General features: G+C 47.5%; 1 protein-coding gene across 1 annotated transcript in view; it reads left to right on the top strand.

The window, feature by feature from the left end:
* ARID3B (AT-rich interaction domain 3B) overlaps positions 1-1,866 on the top strand; it is a 56,041-nt gene extending 54,175 nt beyond the window's left edge. The window contains exon 9 of the mRNA XM_035112397.3: positions 90-1,866. Coding sequence (XP_034968288.2) covers positions 90-247 — 158 coding nt within the window. The 3' untranslated portion in view covers positions 248-1,866. The remainder of the gene's footprint in view (positions 1-89) is intronic.
* The last annotated feature ends 10,515 nt before the right edge of the window (positions 1,867-12,381 follow it).

The raw sequence follows: 12,381 nt of genomic DNA, 5'->3' as shown, positions 1-12,381 counted from the left end.
TCCCCTTTGGCCTGAACCAGCAGAACTCTTTTTGCCTTCTTGTGTTATCCTTGGCCTGCTAATCTTCCTCCCTTCTCTCTGCCCTGCAGGGGTCTTGTTTGCCCAGAAACCTGTCGTCCACCTCATTGCCGGATCCAGCGCGCAGAGTACCGGCGGCGGCAGCAGCAGTTCCTCCCACTGTTCACCCAGCCCAACCTCCTCCAGGGGCACACCTGGTGTTGAGCCCTCAACCAGCTGGTCTCTCTGAGGGGGAAGCAGGGAGGAGATGCTCTCTCTCTCCTTGACCCCAAGCGGTCCTGCCGGTGACCTCGCCTCGAGGAGCCCGCTTAGAAGACCAGCCAGTGGCAGAGAAGCAAAGATCCTGTGCTGGCAAGGATCCTGCCGAGGTGGTCTCTTGCTGCCCATCTCACCTTTCTTCAGGTCTTGCTGTGTCCTCGGTGGGAAAAGGGGGGCAAGGGGGTGGGGGCGGGAGGGGACACAGGGCGTGTTTCAATCAGGGATTCTCTGGACGAGCTGTGTGAGTTTTTGTAGATGACTGAGCATCGCCACTGTAGCAAAAGGCGAAGGCAAGAAACCCATTTTTCCATGCTTCAAACGACCTTTTTCCCCTAACATGACTGCGGTGTATTGACAATCCTACCCCCAGAGGCAGGGGGGGAACATAGCTCTCTTCTCTCATATACCACCCCCACATCCTTGAATTCCTCTCTCCAGCTTGCTTTTATACACAGAGACACACAAACCCATATTTGATCCCTCTGTGTGTTAATGTGCAGGTCTTACTGGGTCTCTTTCCTCTTCCCAGTTAGCAGCCAGCCTTGACTCAAAGGGCCTGTGCATGTCCTGCCTTGCTCTGTCCTTAGGTTTCTCCTGCTAGCTTCCTCTGGAGGTGTCCGACAGTGTGGAAGTTCCCTTTCGTGCTGCTTCTGCAGCATTGAGCAAGGCCCCTGGGAGGCTGGACAGGTCTTTGGAGAAATCTGCACCAGCGGCCCTTCGCAGCTTTGCCCAGCCTTCCCTGCAGAACTGGGGCTCAGGCGCCAGCAGTGGCAGGTTCTTCCACAGCCTCACTCCTATCCAGCCTGCCCATGAGGTCAAGTTGTGCAATTCTATTTCTCCATTCTTTCTGCCTCAGGGGTGGGTGGGGATGCATGGATTATTTTTTTAATTTAAAAAACTCTACCAGTCAGAAAGCTAAAGGTGAAAGTGGTCAGGCACATTTTATGCTCCACCCATCCTTGCTTCTCTGTCTCCCCCCAAATGTAACTGGGATTGGGCATCTTGATGCTGAAGAAACAAAGCTGTTCTTGCATTGCTGCTGCCTGTGTCCACTCACTTAACACTTGCCGAGAACCCTCTGTGATCCCAGCCTATCAAAGGGGGATTGGCTGCTTCCTTGTGCATTGGCGGGGCCAGCCCTAATTGACTGCCCCACAGCCCTAGAACAACCAGAGGCTTTGGAGCACCTTCCCCCACATCTTCCCTTCTAAAATCTTGATGAGGGAGCCATGTGCTGATCCTTAGCACAGATGGAACTCCTCTTCTCAATTGCTTCCCCCTCCACACTTGTGCACACACTTAGCACTTCCTTATACCTCCCCCCATTGAACTTCTGCCTGTTTCTGCTTCCTCCTTGTAGCAGAAGCCCACTGCCTGCCTGTTGCACCGGCAGCCCCCACCTCCTTGCCAACAGGGATCAGCCCTCCCTCTCCTACCCTGACGAGTCTCAGTCATGCTACAGATCTGCACCAGCTTCTCCCGAGCAGATGAAATACCTCAGAAATATGTACTTATTGCTGTGTTGTTGTTGGGGTGTTTTTTTTTCTCTTTCTCTCTTCTGGAAGGATTTGCATATGTTAAAGCTTCTTTTTATATGTCTTGTTGACTGCTTTTTATTTTAAATTTTATATATTGTAGCACCAAAGACACACCAAAAAAAAGGAGCCCCCTGAGTTGAAGGATCAGAAACCTTTGATGTCCTCAAGATAGCATGGAAGCACTTGGCTCATGGGGTAATAGGTGGTGGTGGAAGATGCAGGTTAATTTCTCAGGCTGACTTTCTCTCTTTCCCTCTTGTTGGTTTGATGTTGTTTTCTACTTGAAGGGCTTATTAGTTGTTCAGGATTTTCAAAACAATCCATGTTAGGTGCATAAAACAATCCATGTTAGGTGCATCTCAGTCCCAAAACAATGAGAGAACTTTGTTTCCTTATTACCCTTGAAGTAAAGTCCTGGGCTGTAATTCTGATTATTTCTGGCCTCTTGAGAGCTCGCTGCTTCTCATGGGATTCTAACCCAAGTCCTGCACGGCAGGTGGATCTCTGGAGGCTGCTAGCCCCTCTCAGAAATGCAGGTGTTTCCCCTCCCCTCCCCTCCCCTCTTTTTTAAAGGCTCCCTCAGAGGGAAAGCAGAACCCCCAGCTTGGAAAAGCTAGGCACATCTGTAACTGTGAAGCTACTGGGAATGGTTGAAGTGATGTTTTTTTCTGGCTACAAGAAATAGATTAGGGGACACACACACACTAAATCCTCTTCCTTCCACGATGTTGCTTTTGGACAAATTCCTGCAGAGGAAAGATACGCCCTTAGGGGAGGGAAACTTTTTGTATTTGAAGGGTGCATTAAAATGCATTATGAGTTAATAAATAAGAACGTTCCTTTCTGGACACATCTTTGAGCACAAGAATGGACCACCTAAAAAGACAGTGGACTCTCCTTGGCTGTATGTTTTTTAAGCCGAGGTCAGAAAGCCACCTGTCAGGGATGCTTGCTTTAGTTGTGATTCCTGCATTGCGGGGGGTTGGACTCGATGGTCCTTGGGGTTCCCTTCCAACTCCACAATTCTATTAGTCTTTGATGGTGCTTGGTCCTGCAGGTTTTCCGTTTTTTAAAAAAATACTGGATTTCTAGGTCCAGTATGTTTCTCCCAGGTGTGTTCCTCTGCAGTTACTTACCCAAGGCACTCCCAACTGCTATGTATGTGAGCATGTACCACTGAGCCAAGGAAATTGCTGTGGTGCCAAGTTCACACATCCTTCCAAGTGACGCCACATTCATCCCTCCGCCAATCAGATTTATCAAAGGGGACGTGAGCAAGAGAAGATGCCATTCCTGCTGGAAGGCCTCAAGTCTGCGCCAGGGAGGCTCAGCTGGCAAGCCAGATGTGGCCTGCAAAGCATTCTTGCCTGGCCTGCAGCCACCCTGCCAAACTTCAAGCAAGGCATTGTAAAAAGTCTAGCCTTTGTAGGAGAGAAAGAGATTCCACACTTCAGTGTTATCTCTTTTCAGCCAACAAGCTGCTTGGAAAAGCCGTGGGACACTGGATGCTTTCCAGCAGACCAAAACTGCAGAGAACCAAGTCGGTCCATCAGAATCTTGTTTTTAAAAATGCAACAGCAGCAGAATCCTGCAACTAAATTGTCACAGAATACAAACAAACCTTGAAGAAAAGATCTGCTGAAACTGAAAGCTTGCTCATACTTGGGGTGTTTTAGTTGACCCGATAAAGGTTTTATACTGCTATTACAGTGTAGGAGATTCCCTGCCCGTTTCATTGTATTGCTGTCTCATGCAGATTCTGGGAAAAACAAAGCCCCACGCCCAGGCTACCTCTTTTGCAGATCTTTGCGAAGCAATTCTGCTCCCCTCCCGCCAACCGATTGCCTTCCCCCATGTGACTGCATGGCTCCCAAACTGTGACACTGCTGGATGATTTGGAGCAGATAGTGTGTCACAACACACCTCTGGCCCCTGGGCTGCTGCTCTAGGGAACACAGAAGCCTGGGTCAGATCTGGCCAGCTGTGGACCGAATAGTCTGCAAACATATATTTTTTCTCCCTTGCCACCTTGCTAGATTTAAATGAAAAAATGTGGTTGGAATTCTGCCCGCATACGCAGTGATGGGGATTCCACATGATAGCATTATCTTTGTCTTTGGGGATTCTGCAGCAAAATCCAGCTCTGTCCCCTGCAGCAGCAGCGACCCCCCCACCCCACCCCCAGCTGACTTGATAAGGTTGAGGCCTTATCTGTGACCAGTTCTCAGGGCCCCTTGCAATTCTACTTGGCTCCTTTACTGTCAAGAGTATGGCTGTTCCTCCTCTTGAAACAGAGAAGGTAGGAGAAGTGGCAGCTGGAGGCTGGGTTGTCGAAGATCCAAAGGCTGCCTTCAGCTTTCCATAACGGTATATTGCTTGTTGCTCCCATTTGCATTGGAAGCCCCCCAGCCAAAAATATTTTGCCCTCCTGGGTATTTCCTCCACCAGGAGCCAGGAGCTAAAGTATTTGTGAGCAGTAAAACCTGTAGTCCACCTGCTTTCCTTTGGCACAGATGGTCTGGTTGTAAAGGCAGCTGGCTGACTTTATTCTAGCAGGCAGCAAGGTTGCCAAAATTGGCATGAGATTTGCCCTCGTGGGCCTCTTGGCTCATTGCCTCAGACCTCAGGCCTCCTTTGCTTTTAAACAGAACCTGCACCACAACCAGGGTTGGGTGTGAATCTTCTCGGATGTTTTGCTGTCTAATTCTTTTTCTTTCTCTATTGCGTGTGTGTGTGTGTGTGTGTGTGTTTTTCCCCACCACCACTCCCAGCACGGAAGATTGTCCCATTTGCAGTGGTGGCTGTTTTCCAGCTTAGGATCCTCCAAGGCTGCTTAATACAAAGCCAGGCCGTGGGTCCATTGAGCTCAGCATCCCCTGCACCAACTGGCAGCAGCTCTCCAGGGTTTCAGGCAGGCCTCTGGGGACAGAAGCTCCAAGCAAAACAGGTGCTGCAGCAACTTCCATTAGGAAGTTGAGATCTATTGAGTAATTCTAAGGAATCCCGATAAAACTGCTTTTGTCTTGTAAGTGTAGGTTCCCAGGCCTCAGTTTTGTGGGCTGATGGTGGTGGATGAGAACTTGAAGGTGTGCAGTATGGTTTCTGCATTTAATATGGCTCTAAACTTTCCTGCACCAATTTCCCCAATACTCACATGGCGCTCAGACTTCCTCTCCCAATCCCTACCCAAGTGGAACACACAGAACAAAATCCTGTAACCATATAAACACAGGTGGATATTATGCAGAGTTGCTTCATCTGCATAACTCAGTTTCCTGGCTTCAGAACTTGTGGCTTCAGCTTTTCTTTTCTTTTTACCCTAGTGCAAAGTTCTAAGTTGGGAGGGGGGATGAAGGCAGGGAGAGGCTTTTCCTAAACACCTTCTCCCCACCCCCCACCCCACCCCAAGCTCTGTCAGCAGTGGATTCTGTGATTTCTTGCTTTAATGCGTACCAAGCTAGACACAGAAGTGGGAGAGAGAACTTGGGTCTGTTCTGATTTATGCGTAAAGCAGGCATGGGAGGATAAGGGGCCAGATTTAATAACAAATCACTGAAAGCATAAAAGTTCATATAGTTACTGGGAGATGAACCTTCACCCTCTAGCACTTTTCTCTCAACCACGCTCTTCTGGGTGTCAGAGTTTGGCTCTGGCACAGGGAACACCTGGAGGGTGATGGGAACTGGCTTGGAATAAGGGTAAACTGTGGGGCAACCTCCAAACCCATGTGCCCCAATTGATTTAAAGAGGAGCCCACTCCTCCCAGTCTTCTGCGTTACCTGGAGTTTCAGGCAGAGCTGAGTTTCTGCCAACAGGTCTCCCACTGCCCTGTCCAGTTTGGTCCCATTGCACTCGATACCATTTGCATTTCTTGCACAGGAAGTTGCTTGGTGCCCTGGGGTGGCCTCCACCCTCCATCCAGGCCCATCAGTTTCCTCACTCAGCTAAACTGGAAGCAGGCAGGGAGCTAAAGGGTCGTTCTGAATCCAGTTCAGGGAAAAGGGTAGATTTTGGGATTTGTAATGACATATATATATATAAGTATATACCTCATTAAAATAAGCTACAGCATCAAACTTCAGACCCTTGGCTGTTTTCTGGGTCGGCCATTTCAGGTTGTAGAAATCCACCTCCTCTCCTCCCCTCCCCTCCCCTCTTTTTGATGGGCTTTTTGTTTGTGCTGTGCTTTGCCAGGCTTTGGAGGTTGGTGGAGAAACCAGCAGCAGGTAAGGTGCAAGTGAGCATTCACTCCACCTTACCCAATTCTGAATATTGAAAGATTGTATGACGCTCAGGGCTTTTGATATGACAGAAAGGGCTGTCCCTCCACCCTGGTCTTAAGTTTCCTTTTGCAGAGGCAGTTTCCTTTCCACCCCCAGTTCAAGCATGAAATCCCGCAGCAGAGATGCTGAGCTTCTTGGTGAGGTGCATCCCCACAAGGAAGGATCCTCCAGGCCCTCCTTGGCTTAGCTCTGGATTGTGCAAAGCGTTGCAGACCTGGGACTTTCTGCACACGCAGCCTGTGCTCTGCCACTGAACTACAGCCTCTCTCTCACAAAGTCTTTTTTTAAAAAAAACAACACTCCTCCTTTCTGTCGCCCTGGCAAAGAGGGCCCAGTGCTTTTCAGGTGGCACCAGGAGACTCCCGGACGAGTTCAGCGTGGAGATGGAAGGGGGGTTGCTGTCCCAGAGAGGTTCTCTGGGTCCTCCCAAGCAAATAGGACTTGATAACACACACACAGAGAGAGAGCCCTTTCTTAGCGGCTGCCTCTTCCAGGCGGATCCAAAGGAGGGAAGGAGGCAGGTGGTCCTGAGTTCTGCTACCGCTTTTGCAGCAGCTGCACAGTTAGGGGTGTTTTTTTTTCCTCTCTCTCTCTTAACTATTTAAAGGAAGAAATAAAATGTGATAGCCTAGATGGTGAATAAATAAATACCTCAGATGTTTCCTTCCAGCAAGTGTCTGTATATGTTGTTGGTGGGTTTTTTTTCTATCTTACATGTTATCTGAATGTTTATATTCCAATAAACTTCTACCTCTTCATACAATGGCTATGCACTTCTTCCTCTTTGTGCCGTTTTTTGTTTGTTTCTTCCCCCCACTGCTACTTCCCCTTTTGTAGTTCCCTGGAACAGCCAAACAGCAGCTCTTCCATTCCAACACTTTGGCAGAATCCTGTTGTGGAAAAGGATTTAAAAGTCCTCCCATCGAAGCGGATATTGTTATTGTTGTTATTTAAATTTATGTACTGCCCTTCATCAGGAGACCACAGCACGGTTTACATCACATAACCTAAAATACATAACATAATAACAAACAAAACAAAACAAAACAAAACACACACCCAGTTTAAAAGGCCATAAGTTGTTTTAACGGTATTAGCCTAAGGCCTGCCTGAAGAGGAAAGCTTTTGCCTGGCACCTAAAGATATGTAATGAAGGTATCAGGCGAGCCTGCCTGGGGAGAGCATCCCACAAGTGGGGAGCCACCACAGAAAAGGCCCGTTCTCATGTTGCTGTCTTCCAGACCTCTTGTGGAGTAGGCACACAAAGGAGGGCCTCAGAGGATGATCTCGGGTAGGTTCATCTGGAGAGAGGCGGTCCTTGAGGCATTGTGGTCCTGAGCTGTTTAAGGCTTTAGAGGTCAAAAGCAGCACTTTGAATTGGGCCCGGAAACTAACTGGCAGCCAGTGTAGTCGGGCCAGAATTGGCGTTCTCTGCATGGCTGATGGTCACGGGATGGTGGCAACATCTAGAAAGTCCACAGGTTCCCTGTCCCTGGATGGTTTTGACAGCTAAGTCTTGGACAGAGATGAGTCTTTCCCCTTCTCTGCTCCCAGGCGCTGAACATCCTGCTTTCTTAGTGAAGCTCAAGGTGCCATAGAGGCCCAAAGGGGTCTCCCGTTCAGGAAGCGATGGCCAGAGCTGCCACCTCTTGATTTGCTCTCTATTGCATTTGTTCTGCTCTTAAGAAGAGAGTGGGGGGCCTTTCACATGTTGTTGGACCCCAGCCAACATAGCCAGTGACCAGTGAGGGTGGGAGTTGGAGCCCAGCATCGTTTGGACGGACACATGCTCCCTAGCCCTGCGCTTGGGACATTTAGGTGGTGCCCAGGGTTCCCCCTTCCCGTCCATTTTATCTTCACACCAAACCTATGAAATAGGCTAAGCAGAGAGATATCTCTATCAAAAATTGTTCAGCTATAAATACATGTTATGAGCTGGCAACATTAAAGTCAGTAAATTAAAAAAAACCCAATAAAAATACTGAAAAAGAGAGGACCTTTGGTCTTCCTTTATACAGGCATGTCCAAAGTCCATTTTGGGGTCTAATCCGGCCCACCGGTTGGTTTAATCCGGCCCCTGTGGCAGTTTATTTCCTGGGGTAAAATCCTATTTAAAAAAAGTCAACAACTTCAACCCTTGAAAAAGCTCAACAACTTTGGTTGGCCCCTTGGTTGGCCCTCATGGCCCTTTACTTCATTGAATCTGGCCATATTTGGGAAAAGTTTGGACACCACTGTTTTATAGGTTTTGTCTTGGTTTTCATTTCTGCCCACATCTGCCCCCTTAAGCCCAATGCTGTCATACAGAGGGCAGGTGGCCGGAGCCAGCTCCTAAATCCCTTTGCACATTAAACCATTGGCCATGGTGTTTTAATGGCTGAGCTCAAAGGAGTGAGTTGAGTTAGTTGGACTGTTGGATGGAAACTGGGATTCAATACTTTTATTGCATGTCAGTTCATAGGAACACAGCGAGCTTCCTTGTACTGAGTCAGACTGTTGCACCATCTACCACGGTGTTCTCTGACTGGGAGCGGCTGTTCAGGATTTAAGGCTTGGAGACATCCCTAACCTATTTGGAGATGCTGCCAGAGATTGAACCAAAGACCTGCATGCAAAGCAGGTTCTCTGCCACTGAGCTACAGCCCCAAAAGTATATGCAAGAGGCCTTGCTCTACCATGGTAAGCATTGCTGGAAATCACGAGAATCTTTCTGGCATTCACTCAGTGGTTCCCGATTAGCTAATTACCCCTATTTTTCGAAAGCCAAGCTACGGACCCCATATTTGATAATTCTATGGTAGTTACGGTACCTCTGCAAAGCAATTTTTTGAACAAAATGTGGGGTAGCCCCAATAAGCAATGGATTTTAGGTACAGTGGTGCCTCGCTAGACGAATTTAATTCGTTCCACGGGTCTATTCTTATAACGAAAAATTTGTCTAGCGAATCCCATAGGAATGCATTTAATTTTTTTGAATTTTTTTTTGCCCATAGGAACGCATTAATTGAATTTCAATGCATTCCTATGGGAAACCGTGATTCGCTAGACGAATTTTTCATAAAACGAATTCATCTAGCGAGGCAACCTCCACTAGAAAAATCCTTTCTTTAAGCGAAAATTTTGTCTTACAGGGCGTTTGTTAAGCGAGGCACCACTGTATACTAAAAAACCGACTAGGGCTGAGTGGTACCAGGTTTTCGGCATTGTGATATATCGGCTGTTAAACATTGTGATATTCCAATATATCACAGTGTCACATTGGATATCAGGCGTGGGGATGAGGGAAGGAGCAGCTGCAGAGATTGGATGGGTGGGAAGAGGAGAAGCAGCATAGTCGCCTCCACCACATGGGGATGGGGGTACATCAAGCTGTGTCTGCTATGGCGGCGGCTGCTTTCCTGCTGGCTGAGAAAAGCTGCTCTGCCTCAGTGCCAAGGGAAGGTAGTGCCATGGTGCCTGGAAGTGAGGGCAACCAGCTGCCTTGAAATTGGATGCCCTGCTCTCCCTCGCGAGAGGAGCAATATATTGCTGCTTATTGGCAGGTCAAAATTGTTACTGCGGTGTGATTTCAAAACAGATTTGGGCCGATATGCTAAAAGAGGCCATAAAATTTGTGATATCGCCATTCAAAAATGACAAAAATATTAGTTGGGAAGAGGCAAGGGCCCCTAATTGGGAACCACTGCTCTAGAGGGTTGTGCTTCTTTCTCTTGGCCTTTATTGCCTGTTGATGTTTTGGTTGCATTTCTGTAAATAGGTGAGTACAGTTACCAAAAAAACCCCGTGGTGTTAATAAGGAAACACAAATATGAGTCCCTGCGGTGCTGTGGTTAAGAGGCTTGTAGCAGGATGTGGAAGGCTTGGTTCAGAAACCCCACATGGCTGCACACGTCTCTGATTTGACCTTGAACCAGTGACCCTGAGCTCTTTGGGCCTGACCTACTTTGCAGGCTTATTGTGAGGATAAAATGGGAGGAGGGAGTACTATGTCTCACCCACACATCCAGCCTTCCCTGATCAATTTCAGAGCATGTTAGAAGGAGGAGCAGAAGCCCTCTTGGCTTGCAGTTCTCTACGCTTATCACTAGATGGCAGTACTGGTGAGGAACTTGAAGGAACTCCCACAAGGAGTATTTCTCCGTTTTGTACCCATGTTTCTTCCCTTGACTGATTGAATTAATCAAGGTTGCTTGAATCAATAAAGGTGGTGACCAGTGAAGACTTCTCCTTGGAGGTTTTTAAGCAGAGGTTGGATGGCCATCTATCATGGACGCTTTAGTTGAGATTCCTGCATTGCAGGGGGTTAGACTAGATGACCCACGGGAGTCCCTTCCAACTGATTCCATGAATTGATCGGTTGCATTTCTAACCCACCTTTTTTTTCCTCCAAGGAGCTCAAGTACAGTGGTACCTCTACTTACGTGCCCCTCTTGTTACGTATCCTTTGGGATACACAAGCGGCAAACCCGGAAGTATATTTCCAGGTTTCATCGCGCAAGCATGCGCAGAAGTGCTTATCGCGCCATACACGTGCACAGAACAGGCATCTCCAGTTGCAGAAACGTCGGGATCCAACCGGAGCTCCGGAACTGATCCCATCCGCAACCGGGGGTACCACTGTACTGTATATGATTCTCTGCCTCCTCATTTAATCCCCACAATTAATTTAATACTGTGTCTTAATGTTGTAACCTGCCCCGGGACCTTACGATGAAGGGTGGGTAATTAACAACAACTAAAAGTACATTTGTTGTTTTGTTGTCCCAGGGTGGCGCTCTGGGATGTGGGTGGCGCTCTGGGATAAACCACAGAGCCTAGGGGGCTTGCCGATGAGGGCAGGGAGAATCGGGACCAGCATGGGACACCCCCACCCTGCCCTTTTGCCAGCTTTTCTTTCTGCATGCAATGTGCACTCAGAAAGTGTGTGTGGGGGGGTGTTCCTGTTAAAGGCACGGTCCCCAATTGTGGCCCTCCCAAGATCTCCTTCCAGTAATGCGCCATTATTGGAAATCAGGGAGAAATTTGACTCATTTCACATTGAAAGGCAAACCTGCCTCATTTGCATCATCTCAAACAATCCACGGACCGAGGCATAGCCATCCTTCATGATTTGCCCTTTTCTGAATTTTGCAATGCAGTTCTCCAGCCAGGTAGTGTGTACGCAAAGGTATGCACTAGGTTAAAGTGTGCAGAAAAAAATGAAATTGTGAGTGAAAATAACATACCCCAAAATGCATTATATTTCACAGGAGGGGAGTGCTTTGCAAAAAAATAAACACATGTGCTTTAGGCAAAATTGCTTCCCCAAAAATGTGCCTTTTAGGTAAAATGTGTGCTACGATGCTGGTGCATTTTCACGAGGACTTTAAAACACACATAAGAGCATAAGGAAAGCCTGCCAGATCAGGCCAATGGCCCACCTAGTCCTGAATGCTGTTCTCACAGTGGACAACCAGGTGACCCAAAGGGAAACCAGCAAGCAGGACACGAGCCCAAAAGCAACACTTTCCCTCCTGTGGTTTCCAGTGTTGTAAATGTTAAGGTGTTATATATATATATATATATATATATATATATATATATATATATATATATATAATAATTGTTCATAAACATGTACACGAATGTACAGGCACATGTCTGAAACAGCACAGGAAGACAGGCCTGACTGACACCATTTTGACACTCTCTGACCAGAATCACACACATTTCCACATGACTATCAACTTGGGAGCCATAATCCTGTAAGCTGGAGGCTCTGCCAACTGGACATTTCCCCATCAATGGTGCCAGACTACTAGCCATCTCATTCACAATGGAAGACTCCTCCGAACAAAAGATAGTGATCAACTTTTAGGAAACTGTTAATTTCTCTTTGTGTTTAGGAATTCACACCTGGGAGAGGTAAGAGGAGGACTAGGAGAGGTGTCAAAGGTGCTCAGATTTCTACCTTGAACCCTCCCTTTTTGTGAGGTATTGATTATGTAGCTGTGATGTAGGAATGATGTATTTTGGGGGTGTTTCTTAGTGATGGGAAAACTGATAAAAGTGGAGGTTCTCTTTTGTTCTGGGTTCCTTCCTTGATCTCTTGTGTAAGGGGAAGGACCGTGTTGCAACAGCAAAAATAAAGGCTTTGCTTCTCAAAATTCTCTGGTTGGCCTCTGTTATATTCTCCGACTGATGGAGAACCCAATAAGGGCTCTTGTGTACCCCATAAGGGAATAAGAGCAGATTTTTGCTTATTACAGCAGCATCTGGTATTTAGAAGCATTGCAACCTCCAAC

Source organism: Zootoca vivipara, chromosome Z1, assembly GCF_965207765.1.
Source record: "Zootoca vivipara chromosome Z1, rZooViv2.hap1.1, whole genome shotgun sequence".
NCBI lineage: Eukaryota > Metazoa > Chordata > Lepidosauria > Squamata > Lacertidae > Zootoca > Zootoca vivipara.
Note: the sequence above shows the minus strand (reverse complement) of the source record. Positions and strands in the feature narration are given on the sequence as shown.